Genomic DNA, 22,828 nt, shown 5'->3' with positions numbered 1-22,828 from the left:
CTCACATGCACAATTCAATCCCCACCACCACACACACACACAAAAGAAAGAAACAAAACTTGCTGGAAAACACTGGAGGTTGCTAAGGCACAAAGTAGTTACTTTGAAAATTGATAATTAAAGGTAAATTATTAAGCATTTTTAGACCTTCCATTATAAATTGTATTTTAAGATTAACAAAATGCCTTTTGGAAGAAAGAACTACTAAAGAAAAAGATTTACCAAGGATAAAATAAGAAGGGATAATAAAAGTAGAAAATCATCCTTATGCATTCCAAAATGAAATGATCACTATTTTTAAAGTCTGAAAATCAAATTAAAATACTCTTCCATTTTACAACAGCATATCTGTGTGAGGTACACTTTATACACTTCAACCAAAACAACAAAGTGAACATGAATGCAGATATGAGAATCCAGCTGTCTTCTATTAAGGCAGACATTAAAATGACTTATAAAAATGTTAGATGATGCCATTCTTGTCACTATTTTTTTTTTGGCTTGGAAATTTAACACCTAATGGTTTCCTTTTTTAAAAAATGAGGTAACCAAAGTTTCAAAAAATTATTAGGTTTAACTTCTAATATGATAAATTTTGATACACAATTCATGTATACAAAATGTCTTTGAGCTCTCAATAATTTTAAGCAAGGAGGTTATGAGACCAGAGTGTTTGAAAACCATGGGCCTGTGTAGGGCTCTTGTCAAGATGTTTAACCTGAATCTAACCATATGGTTAAAAAAAATCAGACATTAGATTGGCCTTTTCACAAAACTTTTGGTCTGGACTCCACAAAAATTTCAATGTCCTAAAAAACAACAACATTTTTTTAAAATGAGAGATTTTTTTTAGATTAAAGAAAGCTAAATAGAGCTTTCAACTAAGTGAAATACATAAAACTTAATTAGATACTAGGTGAAAAAATAAAATCTACACAGGACATTTGGGAAATAACTGAAGAAATTTTAATATTGGATAAATATTAGAAAAATTTTATCAATGTTAAAATTTCTTGAGTGTGATAATATGTGGTTGTAACAGAGACTCACAACATCTTGCCTCAGTTTCTGAAATACCTGGGATTATGGTGACTTCCTATTGCACTTAGTTCATATTTGTAGACTCTTACATATGCAAAAAATATATGTTATTTTAATCAAGAATATCAACTTGATAGAATTCTTCTCAAAGCCAGGATGCATTACTTTAGAGAAGAAGTCTAAATTCAGCTCAATTTTTATTTCTTGGTAGTGAACAGTTTGTAGGGGCCCATGTGAACTCATGTGAGATGTTTTCTTTTTAAGTAAAATTAAAATTTTTTTCAATATATACAAATGTAAACTTTTAAAATTTATGTTTTTGTAGGACATAGAGAGATGTTTTGATCTATAAACTTCTTTTATTCAAATTCTATAACCTATTAGCTATCCAACCTTGGCTAAATCATTCAATCTCTTGTTGCTCATTTTCCTCATCTGTAACACAATAGTTAATCATTGTTTTCAGGTTTAATTACAATAATGTATTAAAAACAACAAAACAAAACAAAAAAAAGGATCCAATATGGCAGAGATAAGGTAGGGTGCAGACTAAACTCCTTCACAGTTTGGAGTCAAAGAAGAAAGGAGACAGATGATCAGAAAGGTGGCTGACAGGGACATACACTGACTCATAATACTGGAAGATCAGAAGCTTGGAAGGAGGGATACAGAAATTCTAGTTAATGGAACAGAAAACAGGAAATAATTTGTTAACTGGTAACCAGTACCTGCACCATCAAGGCACGGGGTTGGGAGGGGGTAATGAAGGAGGAAAGAGGGAAATACAAAGCTGACAAGCTTACTTCAGAAACAGCAGCAAAAGAGAAAGAAACACTGAGTTAATTTGGGACAGGAGCTGCAAAACCACCTGGTGATTGAGGAGCACTCTGCTTATCCTAATTTGCTGGTGGAGAAGAGTGGCAGGCAGCCATTTTGCAGTGACCACATCTAAGTTTCCAGCTTGGAAAGCAATTAAATTTCTACTGCTTCATCCCACCCAGAGATACCAGTTAATGATATCATTGAAAATGCCTTTGAAGTGGACCTCCCAAGTAATCTGTGAAGTAAGACTGCATCAAGCTGAAGACTGCCAAGATCTACTCTAGTATCTATATCAGAAGTAGAGAAGAGTACACTATACCGACAGTATGATGCCTAGGAGTCAGCATAAGCCTCAGTTGCTGGCCAACATGAGTGACTCTGACAGGGAGTACAGAGCCTGAAGAACTGCATGCACCTCTGCTGTGGGCCTCCTTGGGTACCTCTGCCAGGGAAAGTGGTAATGCCATTCAAAAATACAAAGGATCAATGTAATAAAGACTTGGCACTTTGAAAATGTAAATAGGATCGACAAGCTTAGCCAAACTAACCAAAAGAAAGAGAAGGAAGACCCAAATTAATAAAATTAGAAATAAAAAGCAGACATCACAATACTTATTCCCCAAATCCAGAGGATCATTAGGCACTATTTTGAAACTTACATTACATAAATTGAAAAATCTGGAAGAAATATATAAATTTCTAGACACACACAACATACCATAATTGAACCAAAAGGATACAAAAAACCTAAGCAGGCTGATAACAAGCAGTAAGTCTGCAGCATTAATTAAAAGCATTCCAACAACGAAAGGTCCAGAATCAGATGGATTCTCAGCTGAGTTCTACCAGATGTTTAAATAAGAACTAATGCCAATCCTCCTCAAATTATCCATGAAATAGAATGAGAAGGATGATGATGACACACCCAAACTCATTCTAGAAAGCCAGTATCACCCTGATACCAAAACCAGATTAGGACTCTTCAAGGAGAGAAAATGACAAATCAACATCCTTGGTAAACATAAATTCAAAAATCCTTAATAAAATATTACCAAGTAGAATTCAAAAATATGTTAAAAAGATCAAACACCATGTCCAAATTGGTTTCATTCAAGGGATGCAAGGAAGTTTCAATATAAAAAAAATCAATAAAAGTTAATTCATCACATAAATAGAACCAAAGACAAAAAAATCATTCATGATCATTTCAATAGATGTGAAAAAAGTCTTTGACAAAATTCAGCACCCATTCATGTGAAAAATCCTAAAGAAACTAAGGATAATAAGAACTTACCTCAACTTCATAAAGACTCTGTATGATAAGCACAAAGCCAACATCATACTGAGCAAGCAAAAACTAAAAGCATTTTCTCTAAAATCAGGAATGAGACTAGGATCTCCCCTCTCACCACTCCTACTCAATATAGTATTTGAAACTTTAGCCAAAGCAATTAGGCAAGAAAAGAAAACTTGATGTGCTTATAGCTGACAGGAGTGTTAAAGTAGGTTACTTGACAGCACTCAAGTGGGAAAATATGACCATTAAATGAGAGACAGGCCATCAACAATATTTGGTATATTTCAGGACATTTACTGGAGCTAGAAGTTAGGGTGAGCTTAGTGAATGTGGAGTGTCAGAAAATAAATTTAGGGAGGAAACAGCTAATTTTCAAGATGCTAAGAGATGCACTGAATTATATGAGGAAACTAGTAAGGTAAGTGGTAACTGAGCCAGGGAGAATAGTAGTAGAAAGTAATTTCAGAGAGCAGGAGGGTTCATATCCTGCTAGGCCTTGGAGACCACTGAGCAAACATTGGTTTTAATGTGAAAGAAATATAGTGCTATTAGAGGCTTTCGAGGAGTGATATGATCTGTTTTTTTTTTTTTTTTAACAGTATCACTTTAGCATCTAGAATGAGAATAGAGGAGGCAAAGCTAGATATGAGAGGCTGTTGTGATAAATCCAAAGGGGAATAATGGTAGCTTGAAACAAAATCGTCAGTGAGGTAGTGATGATAATCCAGATTCTAGATATATTCTGAAGGAGGAGACAAACAGTTTATAGAAATCTGTTTGTTGGCCCATTCTGATATTTTTTAAAAATTCAAGAATTAATCCCTTCCTCTTACCATTCAAAATTATTTGTTCTTCTTTCTTCTCTTTATTTCCTTTATTCATTTATTTTTGCTTTCTCACTGTGGATCAGCTTCTCATCCTTCCTTCCTGAAGCTAGAACCACTGTTCTCTAAGCCAAACAATCCCTCTACCTCTGTTACAAATTCTCTCCTAAATATTCACATATCTTTTAACTGGTAAAACACCAAATTATCTAACTAGTTACACCAAACACCTATGATTGTATATTTAGCTAATCAACAGGCTTTTAGGAAATGTAAAGAACCACACATTACATAACACAGATACATCATTTGAACACATGTACCAATGAGAAAGGAATTTAAGATACCTATATAAAAATATGAAAAATTTACAAAGGTATGCATTGACAAGGTGGTTTAAATCATTGTGCTATTTTGATTCAAGTTTACAACTTTTTACACACATGGAAATAGTTAATTCTTTCCCTCATATTTATGCAGTTTAATTTTTTTCTTTAGCATGGAAACCCTAAATTTATTGATGTTCAACTTCATTATTTTGTACAAACTGTGATTAGCATATCAGGTGGCTTAAGTTTCTGTTATAATTCTCTAGAGTCTCACCATCGTCATCTGAAATTGTCTTTGTACAAAAATAGAATTGTGTGGATAATTAACATTTTCCTGATTGCTATGTAGGTCTAGACCCCCCAAATATATAAGATTGGACTACTACCAGATTTTTAAGTATTTCCTGATAAATCTCTTACTTAATTGTTACCACCATGTCTTACTTCAAACAGTGTCAAATGGTATGGTACAGTGAAACAGTTTAGGTTTTGGAGTTGAACAGAACTGAGTTTGATTACCAGCTCCATTACTAACTGGCTGGGTGACATTAGAGTTGTTACCTTGCCTGCCTGTTTCAATTCTTAATCTGTAAAGAGAATGAAAGCAACTTTTAAAAAAACTTCTGAAAATTGAAGGAGATAAGGAATACTGTGCAATAGGCCTACTATATGTTTTAATAAGCTTTTTCACTGCTGTTACTAAAAGACTTGACCAGGGGGAAAAGTTTCTTTGGAGGCTCACCGTTTCAAAGGTCTCAATCCATAGACAGCAGCCTTCATTCCTAGGAGCTCAAGGTTAGGCAGACATCATGGTAAAAGAGTGTGGCAGAGGGAAGCAGCTCACATGATTATCAGAAAGCAGAAAGAGAGACTCTACCTGCCAAATATGAGCTATGTACCCCAAAGGCATGCCCCTGAATGACCCACCTTCTCCAGCCCCACCCTACCCATCCTCAATTACCACTCAGCTAATCCCTATCAGGGGGATTAATTCACTGATTTGGTTAAGGCTTTCATAATCCAATCATTTTACTTCTGAATCTTTTTTGCATGGCTTCACATATGAGCTTTTGGGGGACACCTAATATCTAAGCTATAACACTGTAGTACCTGGTATATTATAAGGACATACCCCCAAATATGTTAGTCTCCATCTTTTCTCCCTGGCCTTTCACATTTTCCAGAATTCTTACAGGAGGGAACATTCTTGGTATGGGAAACAGCTCACCTGCCTTTGATAGATTAATGTCGATGCTTTAGGCAAAGAAAAGTAGCTTTTTTTCTCATCTCAGAACTGTAGTCTCCTTCCTACTCTATCTAGAACAGAGTATTTTAATTTTTCTTAGTCCTGCCTCTCTCACACAACTTTCCACCCATCTTTCCCATTGCTTCCAGAATTAATTTTCTCACAAACAAAGTCGATCATGTCACCCTCAGCTTACACTATCTGGCTACTCTTTAAATGAAGCAGTGCTTTTAAGAACCAACTGTATATCTCAATGAAATTCCAATTTCTGGGTCCCATTTCTAGACACTTTGATTTAGTATATATGAGATAAGACTCAGCAATCTTCATCTTAAACTGATGATTCTGAGACAAATGGACTGAAGACCAAAAAAGGACACTGGCTGCCAGCCAAAATCCAAAGTAGATCAGAAGCTCACTTTTGGATTTATTGGTTGAGATGTTCAGTCACCCTACTATAAAGATATCAGGTAGGCATTTGAATATATAAGCTTAGAGCTTGTGGAAAATAACTGGACTGGACATAGAAAATTGGGAGTGGTCAGTGTGTGGATGATTTATCTAAATTCAAAAGACTGAATTAGATCACCAAGGAAATGAACATATAAACACAGGGAAGGAGTCCTAATACTGAAAACAGGGGCCTTGGGTGCTAAGAGCAGGAGAAGAATTTGAAAGGAAGTCAGTAAGAAAATTGAGAGTACAGTGTCTTAAAAATCAAGCAGAGAAACTATTTCTAGGAAGGTGGAGTGATCAACTGTCAAATGTACTAATAGATCCAGTAGGTGGGACTGACAATCACCATCAGATTTACAATGAGGTCACCATTACAAGAAACGTTTTGGAGGAGTGATAGAGGGAAAAAAAACTGATAGGATTAGATTTAGGAAAACTCTTATCCTCATAAGAGTTTTGTTGCAAAAGAGGAAGAAAATGGTTGATGGCTGAAGGGTAAGTAAAATAAACATGAATATTTTGGATATTTTATTTTAGGATGGGAAAAATATTAGAATGCTTGCATGCTGAGGGGAATGATCCAGTAGAGAGGAGGGAAATTATTTAAGTTGGGAAGGGGAGCATTTCTGGCACATGCTCTTGAGTAGGCAGGAGTAGCCCAGATCTAGTGTCCAAATGGGAAGAATGATCTCAAGAAGAGCACACAGATCTCCAGTGCAGGATGAAAAATAGATTATGAATTAGATACCACATGAGAGCAATAGTACATCCTAAAACTTCAGGAAGTTTTCTTAGAAAATTGGGAAGCCAGGTCATTTGCTGAATGTGAGGACAGAAAAGTGTTGGAAGATTGAGAAGAGAAAAATGGAAGACAGATACCCAGACACACCACTGGAATGAGTCAATTGTTTGCAGAGCAGGTAACTTATTCATGTTGTGCATTGTATTCCAATTCCATCTCCCAATTATACAGGTTCTCTTCCCCAGAAATTCAGCTAGTGAATTTCCACTCTCCCTGATGCCAATCAGTTTTCATAACAAATAATTAACATAAAGGGATACTGGATAATGGATAAGACATGATATAATGTCTCAGATCTGCCATTTATTCACTCTTGGCCTGTGCAAGTGATTTAATCTCTTTGTGCTTCATGTAATATATTGAGCCAAGATCCCGACATGTAATAAATGTCACTATTATTATTAAATATCTTCAGAACCTAACTATTGAAAACTCTTTGAAAGATTTTTTTAACAAGTTATTTCCAAGTATGAAAGTAGCTATAAAACTTTTTATATTTTATAGTGATTTTACAACAAGAGCAAATAACAATGGAACCATCCCTAACACTTGTTTTTCAAAATATTCTCTTCATAATAAAGATCTTTTAAAAGGGAGTTCCTGCCATTAAAAAAAAAAAAAAAAAAAAAAACAAGAATATTGTCTTTAACTTCAAGGGCAGGTTACCTGTCTCATCTGTTAAGTACCTTCTAAGTAGCATAACACTGAGACTCCTGTCATCATAGAAAGGATCAGAAATTTAGACCACATCATTTTTAAGTTTAAGATCTCTCTTAAGTACTGTGCAACAATAAAACTCTGTTGTGGTTAAAATTTTTCCTGGTCATACCTCATCATGTTTCAATGTATCATTAATATACTACTATATTTTCTGGGCCGTATGTTAAAAATTAACTACAGTAAAGATACTTTACAGAGCTTTGCTCACTTTAGGCTTCAACCTGTGTGTTACAATACATGCCTCAGAAGAAAGCAGTAATGGGATTCCATATGTCACCTATAATCTTAACTTGAAATCTTTCTTTTAACATCACAGCAACAATCTTATCAGTGTCTTGCAGATTTTGCATAAAACATTGTTTTAAATATTTTTTATTTTTAAATACATGACAATAGTGGAATGCTTATAATACAGAAAGCATTACTATTGAGGTTGTATCTTTTTGATACATCTTTGCTCTACTGACTTATCAAAACCAGTTTTTTACATACTTCTTTATTCAAACAATCTAGCAACCAGCAAAACTCTAATAAAGCATCTTGTGACAATGTTAATTCTCAAATGTTGTTATCCTTCAGTTAGCTCCTATCCTCAAAAAGTTAAGAGGAATGTAAGAATAAGTGGAGAAAAAGCAAGCAACCCCCAGCAACTTCAATCTGTGCATCCCTCCAGGTGAGCTGGCAAAACTAGTACCAACAAAACAATAATTTCCCTAGACTCTCTCTGCCCAGGAGATCCAGAATCTTTTCTACTGATGTTCCAGCATGGTATCAAACCACAGATGGGACCAGATGAATTTGGATTGCACCAAGGACCCCTGATCCCCAGCCACCATGCTGTGCACACTTACTCCAGTCATTCCATTAGCAAACATATTTCTCATTTTCTGGAGGTTGGGAAGACTAACATGAAGGTACTGGCAGATCTGGTGTTTGTTGTGGGAATGTTTCCTGGTTCATACTTGGCACCTTTTTGTGTCCTCACATGGTAGAAGGGATACACAATTGCTCTTGATTCCTTTTTACAAGAGCATTTATCTTATTCATGAGGGCTTAGTCCTCATTACCTGATTACTTCCCTTTTTGGATCAGCTGTGTTTGAAAATTAAGAATTATTTGTGTTTTAGAAGGATAATGGAGACCAACACTTAATAGGAAGACTACTATATTTATGCAGCAAAATATACGAATGTTCACAGACTATAAAATGCCCTCATGGAAATTCAGAGGGCAAATTCACGTTGTGCTGCCAAATGAATTTAAATCTTGTCGGGTATAGTTGACAAGTGACTATGACAGCATTTAATGTTTGCACAGCTTTGTGGATATTAAGATAGAGAGAGAGAGGAATTGTAGGTCTATACCTGTTCTTGGCTCCACCTACTCTGGCTGGATTCCTTAATTCGTGATGCAAAGTGATCTTGAGCCTTTGCCCTCAATTGCCCACCACAAGATTCATTCTTTGTTGGTCTCTTTCAACATTTAGGGCAAGTGGTATGTATGTCCATTAGACAGCACTAGGTGAGCAGAGGCTAGCTGAAACTAGGAAGAACCATTGTGGAAGAAAGGGGGTGCCAGGTGAATGGGAGATTGCCACCTCCTCAGTAAACACAGTTGTCTGTGAATAATATCATTGCTTACTTTTGCACAAAATCATATATTTTATAAAGTTTTTCACATTTATAATATGGATAGCTGGCTCAATCCAAAATGCCACTGTTTTTCATTACAAGGGTGTACTATAATTTATTAATCTAATAATAACAGATATTTGGGCTATTTTCAGTTTCTCCATACGGTATCACAAATAATAAAGTAATAGAAATCATCATAAAATATCTCTATTCCTTTCTAGAGTTTTTCTAAGGATGAAACTCTGTATAACTCCCTGTAAAATTCAGGTATAAAGGTCCATTCACCTCATAGGACTCCTACAAATATTAAATGTGTTAACACAGCAAAGGAGCTAGAACAGTGCTTGAATCTTAGTGAGGACAATAATTTGTTAAATGAGTAAGCCTCTCACACAATATTAGGATATGCTAGAAGAACAAGCTACAATCCTGGATTGGTCTAATGGAATGCTATTGTGTGTCTTCTCTGGCTTTTATGTAACTCATGTCTAAGTATTTTCATGTGCATTTATTAACTAATTCATCTAAAAACAAAATCTTTTTTTAACTCATTTGTCCTTTTATAGTAATACGATAGGACTTTTTGTTTGTTTATTTTCCTCATGGTTTTTTGCCTGTCAAGGATGATGATATGTATGAATATATATATGCAATCTACAATCATCTTTGTAGTTTCAAATGAACTTTGAAATGCAGTATCAATATATATCTTTGCAGTAAATAAAGTAGCGAATCAGATTATTTTGGTAGTAGGAATGAAGCTATTCACCTAGTTCATTTATAGCCATATCAAAACACCTAAATGTATTCTGGAAAGAGGAACAAGTCATGCACTAATGAGACAGGTGCAAGAAGGACTTACTCATGTAATGTTACCTAGGCAATGCCTGGATAAGAGGATTTTGATTCTATCAAGTATTGGGTAGTGTTTAAAAGAACAAGTTAGAACAACACACACACATATTTAAACATATACAGGGCTTCAAGTCATATGAAAAAAGTAATGGGAAGAATAGGACATACATTATGTGATACTATCTATGTCATAACACACCTCAAACAACACATTATATACACACATGAAAAGAGACGTGAAGGTAGAGAAGAATCATAGGGAAGGGAATACACTAGTGGAATTGATCAAAGAGGACATAGCCTTATTGGTAATGTTTTAATTTTTTAAAGAAGAATGTACTGCTATGTTACTTGATAAATTAAAGGGACTTAACAACCAGAACAAGAACAGCTATTAGCATTAGCATGGATGTCTGCTACCACTGTATCCCTCTGGTTCTTGCAGGATGTTAATATACAAGTTCTTAAGGAGAATAAATAATTTGGGAACCCTACATAATCAAATATTGAACAGATGGTGCCAAATGTTCTGTTTGTAACTACTACTTTTTCAGTATAACAGAAGCTTGCTTCAGTGGGTTATAATGTATAATTATTTATTCATGTTAAATATTAAACTGAGAGACTTGCAGTTTGAGAAGAAATTGGCTAGCAAGTTTTGAAATGAATTTTAGAGAATTACTACATGTTTATTTTTAGGGCAATGGGAAAACTTTCAAAGAATAAGATCTACTAGAGTGTAAATTAAATAAGATGATTGGCAAAATACCTTCTCAAGACTATAAATACTAATCAAGTAAATTATAGTGGAAAGGATTGTTGGATCATTTTATAGATTATAAAATATTGAAAAGCATTTAAGAATTCTAAAGATAGAAAAAAATCACATGTTAATGAAAATTTGAATGTTTAACATTTTTCTTTCTAAAGCCATATCAAGGAGAATTATGCTACTAAATCTGTTTTCACTCTTCACTTATGACACCAAATATATTCAACTATAGTATAAGAAAAACCACATCCTTAAAAGTATTTCATTTCTGTCCAGTTTCATCTGTGGCTGTTTATGATGATGTATCTCTCATTCTAAAGACTTTCTAAATTATCCCCAGTTTCTGAGAGGAGATCAACTTTCTAGTTGTCCAAGAACCACACGGACCCTAACCCTTCCCATACCTGCAATTGGGTATGTGTATTCAGATTGTCAAAAGGCCCCTCTCCCCTCCACTCTCCAAACTCTGCTGGAGCAGGGGCCAGACAGTGCTGAACAGTCCACACTGTTTTATTTTTCTTTGATCAGCACCTAGCATTGTGTGTGGACACTGTGGATGCTCCATAAATGAATACTCAAACTAATGTGATTAAGGTAACTAATTAGTGAATAATTAATACATGAATAAAGAATAAGGATAATATTTCAATACAATTAAAGGTCCATCAATGCCTACATAGCCTTGTGTGTTCTAAATAATACATTTCAACTATATTACAACATTTGTATAACCATTTTACTTCAAATATATTCACTACAAATACTGTTACAGAGTATAGTATCCAAATAATAAGAGCATGTCATTATCAGTTAGGATGATGGCTTCATGTAGAAAAACAGTTATTTTTAGAATACCTAGTATTTTCCTGGTACTAAGCTGGTTGCAGTGCACAAATGGGAAATGGTTCTTTACTTCATAGTACCAGGTCACTAGCCGGCATTTATAGAACTATACTTCATTTCTTTGAAAGGCACTGAATAATTCTTGACCACTTCCCCCCATACAAGTCTTGGTGAAGGAATGTAATTGACTCTTCAACAATTGTGTTTTGGCTAATGTATTTTAAATAGACTTAGTTTGCATAAGAGTGGTCATTTTCCCCATGCCTATATCCCTTTTTCTGACTGGTATCTTTTCTCTATTTCTTCTCTCTTCTTGGTGTCATACATAGCAAGTTAAACTCAGCTTTCCTGGGTGAGTCTCTCTCAGCTCCCACTCCTGACTTTGAAGAGAGGTGGGGAAACTGGCTCTGGGCCCCTGACTGTCTTCTCATTGCTGCCCTAAATATGAAGTAAATGTGTTCCACTCTTTGTATCACACAGATCTAATTATCCCTGGTATTGCATTCTTCAGGATTCACTTTTATCTCTCTGAATGTTTCATCTCTTGGCAAACATCAACCACATTTCCTATTATGAGAGAGGAAGCATACTGATTGCCAGCAAAGATCTGGAGTCACACCGCCTGGGTTTGAAGCCTGATTCTATCACTTCTTGTGATTAAGGCAGTGTAGTGTCCTCATTAGTAAAGTGGGAGGAATAATAATAGCAATACATATTATTAGGATTAAATGAGTTGAAACCTATTAAACAGTCACGGCACATAGAAAATATTTTATAATTGCAGTATTATCATTATTATCCTTGGTAATACAATTATGCAAATTGTTGCCCACTGACTTACAACTTCTAGCCATTCTGGCAGCCACACAGCCCATCACACAACTCTGTCTCCTTTAAGATTTCAAACCTGGTATTTGTTTCCAACTGTAAAAGCCCTTCTACTCATCTTTGTCATCCCTGAAAAATCCCAGAATCTTCTCTCTATTCCCTTGCCTTCAATCACCAACTCTCTCCCAATTTATCCAAGCAATTAGCAACTTGGCTTCCCAACCTTTAACTCATACAATTCTCTAATATGGCTCTTCAACTCTTATCTGGGCATTTAATGAGAAAATTTAAATGTCTCATATGCATATATTTTACCTTCTGAACTCTATTGTAAACTCATTGGAGGTAGAAACATCACCAATAGAAGCTGACAACATGCTAGATATTCTTTTAAATAGCATATATGGAGTAACTCATTTAATATTTATAGCAAGCCTAAAAAAGTATCCACCATTGTTATCTTCATATTATATCTAAGGAAGAGGGAGTTAAAGAGTACCTTTGGCATAAATCTAAGTATACCTTTAAAAATATACCCCTTAGGCCTACAATAATTGCTAAGTAAATCAATTTACTCATAGAATATTATTACTTTCCTCTAGTCTGATGAATGATTTAAATACGGCCCCAAAAGGGTGTCTCAATCCAATGAAGGATTCTCTTCATTCTATACATGAACTTTATGAAGTAAATTCCAAGAATTAAGTAGCATATACCATCTATTTGCATGTTTGACTTATAGACACTGCAATTTAAAATAACCTATTTTTAAATTTTTTTTTAGTTGTAGGTGAACACACAGTATCTTTATCATTATGTGGTGCTGAGAATGGAACCCAGTGCCTCACATATGCAAGGCAAGTGCTTTACCTATTTTTAAACTAAGAAGTAGCTACTAACTAGTTGTGAAATTTCCAAAATATCAGATTTATGTCTTTAAGATTTTCTTATCTATAAACAGGAGGTAGGCTAGAATAAACTGGACTTTGGAGAATCCTAAATGGGTCATTCAATTATGAAATTAAACTATTCTAAGTAGACTATAAGCATGAAAAAACCATAATCTAGAAGTGAATGTTCATTCAACCAATACCATAGTCAGTTAGGAATAGTAAATCCGGTTGCTCAACTGGAGAATGAACTTTTCCATATAAAGAACTTACATCTGAAACTGACTATATCATATACACGGGAGAGTTAAGTTTACTCTCACTTGCCTGTGCTTTCAAGCACCCTCTTTTAACAGTGTCTCAATTAATTTAAAATGCAATTAACCTATCCTGAAGCTGATTATGTTCAATATCAGTTAAATGCACTCATCTTTTATGAAAAATACATTCTGAAAATATATAAAGCAAATACTTTTTAAATTGGTGCATAATTTTAATTTTATAGGAGGATTCATTATGTCATACTTGTACATGCACATCATTTGATCAGTCTCATTCCCTAGTACCTTTCCTTTTTCCCTTCTCTTCTCCCTCCCCTGATGTATTTGCTCTATTCTACTGATCTCCCTTTTATTATTATTATCGTTATTATTATTGCATTTAATCACAGACACATATAGACATACATGACTGATTGTGGCATATTTGTACATGGATAGAGCATTACCAAAGTAAATAATTTTATGAAGAACTTTAAATTTTCACTTAAAGTCTCCTTAAGTGAAAATTTTCTACTCCCCTCTGCTTATAAATAAAAGCCTTTTAAATCAGAAAACTTCAGAAACAGTAAACAAAAGAGCAGACATTCAAACTTTGATTCATTGTACATTGTTCATATGATCTTAGTAGTCCTCTCAACTTGTTATAAATTATACTTATTCCATATATTACAACACAGAATGATCTTTAAATACATTTTTATTTCAAACATGAATGTGTTTGGCTGCTAAAGATTTTAGTGAAGATGGAAAGAGAAATTCACAATGTTTTCTATGAAAGATGAAGTCTGAAATATACTATTCAAGCCAATCCAAAATCATTTGATAAATATGTAATTTAAATAATTTTTAAATGGGTAGCTTTTACTAAAAGCAAAATACTTCTTTAGAAATTAAATTACAATGATGTCCAAAGTTTACATTTGTTCAAAACAATTTGCTCCTATACTCTTACACAATTAAACATATACTAAACAGAAAGGGAACTGAATTTTATTTGGGATGACCATGTAAACATGCATAAATACACAGTACACAAATATGCATGTAATACAAGGACAACATCATGTAGACAGATTGTAAATGAAATATGTATGTATACCTATGTATGTATGTGTATTAATCTGGAATTGCATTATGTACATTCTATATATTTCTGAATATACACACATATATAAAGACACATAATTTCAACAACAACCATTGTCAATAAAAACTGTAAAGTGCTTTGCATATACAGTAGATGTATTAAAAACACCATTAAAACCAAGCTGTCCTGAAAACTAGTTATTGAACAATAGTAGCACTGGCCTCAAGATTATGATGACTCATGTCTTCTATTGAAAGTGTTAATCAAAGAGTATGAAATTATAATATCCAATCATATTCACTACTGAGTATTATAGTAAAAATGTATTATTGAAATATCATCATATATTTTAAGTTATATAAAAATATCACTATTTCTTAGAAGCAAGGGATAATTACAAAGATGGTCTCCATTGACAATTAAGTCAATAATAAAGAATCAGGAAAAAGAAGCCTACCTTCCATTGCTCTTTTAAAGAAGACCTTGCAGCTCCCACAGGTAAGGACACCATAATGGCAACCTGATGCTTCATCCCCACAGATTAAACAAATCTTCTGAGGTAGTGATTCAAAGTTGTACTGTGGGCTCTGGCTTGCTTCTGAATCTGGCCTTGAAATGCAAAACAAAATACTACATTTATTTTTTGTTGTACTGCTATCTGATACTAAATGTTTTTAAAACCAGTATTGATGAGGTTAAAGGGGATTTTAAAATATAACACCATTATCCACACTTGAAAGACATGCAAACTAAATATGATATAATAGACTCACTATAATTAGATTCACTAAACTTGCAAATTATTGACCATTCATCAGTAGTATCAACCTCAAAGAATGATAGTGTATCAATTTATGTTTAGGAAAGCTAAACTCTATTAGTTAAACAGAAATCTTTCTACAGAACTCCTTTTCTATATAAGGAGCAATTTAGTTTCTGACAAAATAAAATGTTATACCCTTCCTGTATGCTGTGTAACAATAAACATGTTTGACTTTAAGTGTTCAACAGAATTTAGCGATGCTTTTGCTTAAAGTTTTGAAAACTTAACTCTGTAAGTGTGTGTATACATGTGTGAGCCAGCAAACACATAGATACAAGTATTGTTCAAGACATTCACACTGTTTTGCTTATTTGCAGCAGGAAAGTCTACAAACCAAGGATTCTTTTTCTTTTACCTTCCTTCAGTATATAAATAAAAATGTTCTTGAAAACATAGTAGAAAATCCTAAACACTATTAGAGTGTTGTGCACTGTAATGATTGACATATAAATTCACAATTAAAACATTAGGCTTATAATTAATTTTCATTTTGAGATTCATATGAAAATTGAGCCTTTAACGTGTACAAATCCCTAAGGTGTTTCTGCTTTGGGTTCTGGCCAGCCACTCTTCAAGTCCCACCCCTCCCAGGGAAACTGCCTTAGCTCTTCTCCAGTAAACACAATGCCAGTAATGGTCCTTCTTCCCCCCAAATGGCATGTTTTGTGCCCCTTTGTGTCCCCAAAAGAGTAATGAGAAGAGTAAGACAAACTGCCCTTGTGCCAGGTCCCTGTTGCCCACCCCCTCGAGGCCACCCAGGGGGAAGGGAGCCCTATGCTGCCAAAGGGAGGCTGGCAGTGTTAAGCCACCAAGAGCGCTACTTTGCGAACATGCCAGGCGCAGCGCAAGGCCCTCACCTCAGGTAGTTGAGATACGGTGGGTAGACCTGCGGCAGGCCTTCCTTAAGCACTGTGGTCTGGTAGCCGAGCTGTGGCAGCCCGTTGAGGCCCAGCGGAGGGTAGAGCGCAGGTGGCGGCCCTGTGGCGGTAGCAGAGGCGGAGGTGGAGGGCAAGCCCTCTCTTGGGAGTAGGCAGGCGCCAGCGGCTGGAGGCTTACAGGGCAATGGAGCAAATGGGCCCTGCTGGGGCGGCGCGCCCTCTGCTTTATACAGGATGCACTCCAGGGTCGACACCGAGGAGGACGCGGACGAGACTGTGGCACTGGCGGATGTGCCCACCACCGCGGCTTCCCCGGGTTTGGATGAGGGAGCTCGCGGCGGCGGCGCCAGTGGGAAATCCGGAAAGGTGGCAGAGTTGGCACTGGCCACTAGGTACCGACGCGGGGAGCGCACGGCGGCCTCCGCGCCTTCCTCTTCCTCCTTGATCTTCAGGGCTGGAGGCTGGAAGTCGCCATAGAGAGGGAATGTGTCATCTTTGGGTTCGGAGTCCGGCGGGTATGTGCAGTCAGGGAAGTCACCGCATGGAACCGGAGTGGACGAGGCCGAGGGCGAGTCCCGCGGCGGGGCAAAGGCACTGGGAGCCGCGGCCCCGCTGTCGTAACTCTCCCCTTCCAGCAGCTGCCGGGTTCGGGCGGCCAGGATGGCATGGTTGAGGGGCAGGATAGGCACGTGGATAAAATCCACCACTGTGGTGGCCAGCGGGGAGCGCCCGGGCGTCACCGGCGCATCTTGCTCTGCCAAGGCGACTCTAGGCGCTGAAAAGCGGGAATCTTCCTTCGGAACAAGGGTGACGCCTCCTGCAGCCGCTCCAGGCGCGCTGGGTGCGACTCCTCCTCCGGCCGCTGTGCCTCCCAGAGCCCGAGGTTTGCCCTTCAGAAGTGGACCGGTGGAGCTCTCTGACTCGGGGCCATCCTCCTCCACCACCTCCGCCGCAGCAGCTAGCTGCGGAGATGGCTTCACTGAGGCCCCGGGCCAATGGGGACTTCCAGAGGTCGGGAGCAGCAACTGCCGGGACGGTGACAGGCCCCTAGGCAGCACCTTATGGACTGTTCCTGTCCCAGAGGAGCAGTCTCCAGACTTGCTCTCAGGCCGGCTCATGAGCGGGGCCAATACCCCCTTTGTACCGGAGGCACTACGGGGGTCCTCGGGGAGTTCTGGGCCAAATAGAAACCAAGGGCTGGTGGCCTCGCAAGTGGGAGGGCTGGCTTGGCTCTGCCCGGGCCCCGAGGGCGCCAGAAGCGTGTCCAAAACACTGTCCAGCAGCCCGCTGTCCTTTTCTGGGACTCTAGAGTTGCAGCTTCCTGTACCCCTTGTGGCTTCAACTCCCGAGTACGCGCCCTCCACCTCTGACGGCGACTGCTGATCCAGCGTCTTCCGGTCTGGGGGATCCTGACCCTGGCACGACCTAGGGTAGAGCAGACCTTCCAGGGAGATGGGTATGGCCGAAACTACAGGCGAAGTGTCTGAGGTCTGGGTTCCCTGGAACGGGCCAGCGTCCGCACGACCCAGCAGGGGGGATTGGACCTCGGTGGGCGAGGGCGCGCAGCCCGCTGCGTGGGGAGCCCGGGGATTCTTTGCCTTTAGCTCAGTCATGACGACCTGAACTCCCCTTTTCTCCACCCCTGTCTTTAGGGAGGAGGGAAAGGGGAAAGAGGAGGGGGTGTCGGTAATATAGGGGCAGAGGGAGGAGAAAATGGGTGTCAATTTGGCTGGATTGGGGTGAGGGGGATCTCCACCTCCTGAGTCTGGAGGGGCGGCGCTGGTCAGCTCCTGCCCTGGCCTTCCATCCTGTGGTCAGTCAGAGGAAGGGTGGCGGTCGTTTCGTTCCTGCAGCAAGTGAGGAGGGCAGGAAAAGGTAGTTTGTCTCCTAGTTGGGAGAGTTTTCCAAGAGAGTTCTCTGACTTCTGTTCGTGGACGGGAGACGCAGAGTAACGCATAAGTCCATCACTGGAGAGGCTGCAGCTGAGAAAGCAATTCAATTACACAAGATTCTGTCTTTCAACTATCCCTGATTGCGTTGTACTGCCCTTCTCTCTAAAACTCCAGGGCTACATACATAGACTTTTCAGTACAGCGCATCTCAGACATGCTTCTGCCGGTTCCCTACTGCAGACGACTGTCCTCTCTAAGGCTGTCCCAGTTCTCAGCGGTGCCGGAGGACGAGCCGCCTTTCGCTGCAGATTCCACTCAATGCCAAATGAAGCTAGTTCTCATTGCGAATGCTATCCACATACCAGAATCCTCACACTCAACTACTACCAAGGCTTTAACCCAAATGACAGGTGTAGGCTGGCTCCAAGGCTTCCTAACAACGCCTCCTTGGTCTAGTGAAGCCCGCCCAAAGCCCCTCCCTATCCAATTCCCTACCAGATTTGAAACTATGAAGTTGGTATTTACACCCACTAGATTGAATTCCTCCGTGAATAGCAGGTGCTTTGGGATGGAACCTCATAAGCATATTAGATTTTGCACCACCAATTAAGAATTATGCCAATGTAATTGGAAAAACGGATAGAGTCTGTTAGAAATAAAATTTTGAGGACCATTTCAGGATTTCAAGTTTTGTAAAGAGTTAACATAATTTGGGAGTGGAAGATAATTAGTAACTTTTCTCTACCTGTTCAGGAAGTTCAGATGTTGATTGCCATATATGGGTTGTTCTAAGAAATATGTTCCAGTTTTAATGAATATCAATTTAAGGAAAGTTTTCTTTGGTTTTAGCTGATACTCCTCTACTACATTATGAGATCTATGGTAGAGATGGTGAACAGTGCTTTCTTGCCTCAATATTCTTATTCTTAAAAATAATTATCTTTGAAACTTTAAAAATAGATATCTGTCTGGCAGGGTGGTGCATGCCTATAATCCCAGCTACTTTGGAGGATGAGGCAGGTGGATTGCAAGTTTGATGCCAGCCTCCACAACTTAGTGAGACCCTATCTAAAAGTAAAAAGGGCTAAGAATATAGCTCAGTGGTAGAGTTCCCTGGTTCAATCATAGTACCACAAAAATAAATAAATAATAAAATATATCACCTCTATACTAAAATATATCACCTTTAAATTCATGAAGATGCTGCAGAAAGAGGAGAGAGTATTGCAATATATACTTCAGATACAGAGTCATAAACCAACAATATCTAGTAAACCCAAGGTCATTAGACATCCTGACATCACCTTAAATATATCCTGTTCAAATCAGTTAATCATTTGGAAACTTTCTTTGAGAATGTGGAGGTGCTAACTATGCTAATTTCTCAAAGTTTTTCCCACTTAGGTATAGAGAATACAGTGGATGACTCCCAGGTTCCAAGATGAATGAAGGTGCTAGAGGTAAGAATACTTGAGGAGGGGCTACCTGAGCGATAAATAAAACTTTATCAAAACCACTGGGTTTTGGACTTGATTGTTCCAGTGATTAGTTACTCTAAATAAAAATTAGTTAACTCAGATAAGTAAAAATTATCTAGGTAAAGAGAAGTCCAGGAAGCAGATACTAGATGTTAACAAGGCACCAAATAGGAAACTATAATACGGCTAATGTAACAGGGCCATAATGGATAGAGCATGGATTAAGTGTGGGAAGGAAGTAGATAAGGCTGGAGATATGATCTAATTTATTATTATGAACACTCCTGGGGTTTTTTTTCAGACTTTCTTCATTCCAAGCCATCTTAAAATAATTGGCATGCTTTATTGAGATATAATTTAGATACCATACAGTTCACCTACTTAGAGTGTACAATTCAGTGTTTTAACAAACATATTCTTTACCACCATCAGTTTTAGAACACTTATATAACCCTAAAAAGTAATCTCACTCTTTAGTAGTTACCCCCACATTCTGCCTCCCCAAATGTCTTAGCAGCCACTAATCTACATTCTGTCTCTATGGATTGGCCTATTTTGGACATTTCATACAAATAGATTCTTCCATATGTGATATTTTTTACTGATTTATTTAATTAAGTATGTTTTCAAGATTTATTCATATTGTACATGTATTAGTACTTCATAACTTGGTTGTTGTCAATTGATATTCTATTTTGTAGATATACTACATTTTATTTATCCATTTTTAAGTTGTTGGACTTTTTAGTTGTTTTCACTTCTTGGTTATCATGAAAAATGCTGTTATGAAAAGTCATGTATAAGTTTTTGTGCAAACCTGTTTTCATTTCTCTTGGTTATATACTTAGGACATGAATTGGGTTATATGATAACCCTACATTTAACATTTTGAGGAACTGCTAGACTGTTTTCAAAGGTACTAAACATTTTACATTTCCACCTGCAGTTTATGAGGATTTTAACTGCTCCACATCGTTTTATTATCCCTATGCAACCCCGCCAGTACATGGAGTGGTATCACACTGTGGTTTTAGTTTGTTTTTCCTTGATAGCTAATTCCATAGAATCTGTAGAATTTGTAGAATCTAGACAAAATTGCTATGTTGTCTTCTAAACGCTTTACATGTGTTAACTTATTTAATCCTTCAACTTCCCATGGAAATAGGTACTACTATCCCATTACATAATTGGGAAAATTGAGGTACAGAGTTTTCAATATTATTAAAATAGTAAGTAACAGAGCCAGATTTGAACCCAAGCAATCAAATGACAGCCTTCTTATGAATGTAACTTTGAATGCCAGATGGCTTGGGTCTTGGTTTCCAGGTTACTGCCATAAAATTAATACTTGGCCTCATTTTTAATCTGACAAACTATATTTGGATTAATTTTGGTTGGTTACAAAAAAAGTTCTCTCAAGCATACTGTTTAACTAGGTTGTTTCCATAAGAACGAAAATCTTCAAGTGGGAAAACAATAATAAAGATTCCCAACATGTACTAATACACCATTATTCCATGAAATTTGGTGCTGGTTGATTGGAATTATTGATACAGGAACTCCACAAGTATATGAATCTTTGAATGAAACAAAATCCATCAGTTAGATTCAGGTGATATGGGGCTAACACCAAATATTCCTGAGGATGACTTTTGTTTTGGAGAAGAAAATATAAACTTAAGAATTTTTTTCCTATAATTTTAAAAGGGGAGTTTTATTAAGGCCTAATTGTCATGTGATAAGATACATACATTTAAACTGTATAATTTTTAAAGTTTTAGATGTAAATTCTCAGCATGAACAGGAAAAACAAATATATCCTTTGCCTCCAAAAGTGTTCTCATGTCACTTTTTATTTATTTATCCATTTATCTATTTGTTTGTTTATCTTTTCATTTTGTGCTACTGGGGATTAAACCCAAGGGTGCTTTACTACACAGAACTACATCCCTAGCCTTTTTATTTCTTTATTTATTTTTTGAAACAGGTCTCACTATGTTGTGGAGAACTGGAACTTGTGATCTTGCTGCCTCAGCTGCCTGAGTCCCTGGGATTCCTGATGACTGCAATGGCTGGGATTGCAGGTGTGCACCACCATGCCTGGCCATGCCACTTTTCAATCCTGTCATACTGCTCTTTCCATCCCTCCTCTCTACTACCCCAGTTACTCCCCCAGCAACCACTAATCTGCTTTGTTACTATATATTAGGTTTTAAAGATTCGTATCTGATTTACTAAACATTATTTTAAATAATACTAAACACATCTTAAATATGTGTTTACTTCAGATTTTTTATTAATAAACTTTTAGAACAGTTTTAGATTTTTTGAAAAATTTGAGCGATAGTACCAGGTGCCCAAATATCTTCATAGGGTTTCCTGTTATTGACATCTGTATTAACAAAGCATGTGTTATAATTAATGAACTAATGTTGGTAAATTGCAATTAATTTACATCCGTAGGATATTCAGATTTCCTTAGTTTTAATTTAAGGTCCATTTTCCTTTCCAGGATCCAATCCAGAACATCACATCTCATTGTCCTCAAGTCTCCTTTTTTTGGCTGTAAAATTTTTTTTGGACTTTTCCTATATTTCATGACCTTGACAGTCCCGAGAAGTATTATAGAATGACTCTGTAAGTAGTCTGTGGTTCTTTGTTTTGGAGAAGAAAACAAAAAAAGTTTAAGTGCCATATTCATTATACCATATTATGGGTATATCCCATCAATGTGATCTATGACTGTCAGTATTGATCTTAATCACTGGGCTGAAGCAGTGTTTGTCAGGTTACTCCACAGCAGTTATTAATTTTCTCTCCTTCCATACTGTACTCTTTAAAGGAAGTCACAATGAATCACTTAAAAGAGTGTGGGGGAGTAGGTAGCCTTTTCCTCTGAGGTGGAGTAAACTACAAGACTTATTTGGAATTCTGCAGGAAAGATTTATGTTTTCTCCCTGTTTACTGCTTTATTCAGTCTTTTACTTATGCCACTATGGATTCATTTTGTTGCTCAAATTGTTCCAGCTT

The 22,828-nt window shown here is 37.2% G+C and overlaps 1 protein-coding gene and 1 long non-coding RNA gene across 3 annotated transcripts in view; one reads left to right on the top strand and one right to left on the bottom strand.

Moving 5' to 3' along the window:
- Positions 1-18,745, bottom strand: part of PGR (progesterone receptor) — an 82,597-nt gene extending 63,852 nt beyond the window's left edge. Inside the window, exons 1-2 of the mRNA XM_081281096.1 lie at positions 16,408-18,745; positions 15,185-15,336 (exon numbers count right to left, since the gene is read on the bottom strand). Of these exons, the coding sequence (XP_081137222.1) occupies positions 15,185-15,336; positions 16,408-18,041 (1,786 nt within the window). The 5' untranslated portion in view covers positions 18,042-18,745. The remainder of the gene's footprint in view (positions 1-15,184; positions 15,337-16,407) is intronic.
- On the top strand, positions 16,812-22,436 carry LOC308642256. Of its 2 annotated transcripts, none has more exons than XR_014020509.1 (4): positions 16,812-16,943; positions 19,725-19,780; positions 21,786-21,882; positions 22,311-22,436. It is a non-coding gene; the product is annotated as an uncharacterized lncRNA (long non-coding RNA). The 2 variants fall into 2 exon arrangements; XR_014020510.1 differs by lacking the exon at positions 16,812-16,943 and adding an exon at positions 17,783-17,884.
- The last annotated feature ends 392 nt before the right edge of the window (positions 22,437-22,828 follow it).

The sequence above is a fragment of the Spermophilus citellus genome, assembly GCF_964194105.1.
Source record: "Spermophilus citellus genome assembly, chromosome: 2".
NCBI lineage: Eukaryota > Metazoa > Chordata > Mammalia > Rodentia > Sciuridae > Spermophilus > Spermophilus citellus.
This window is presented reverse-complemented; position numbering and strand designations above follow the sequence as displayed.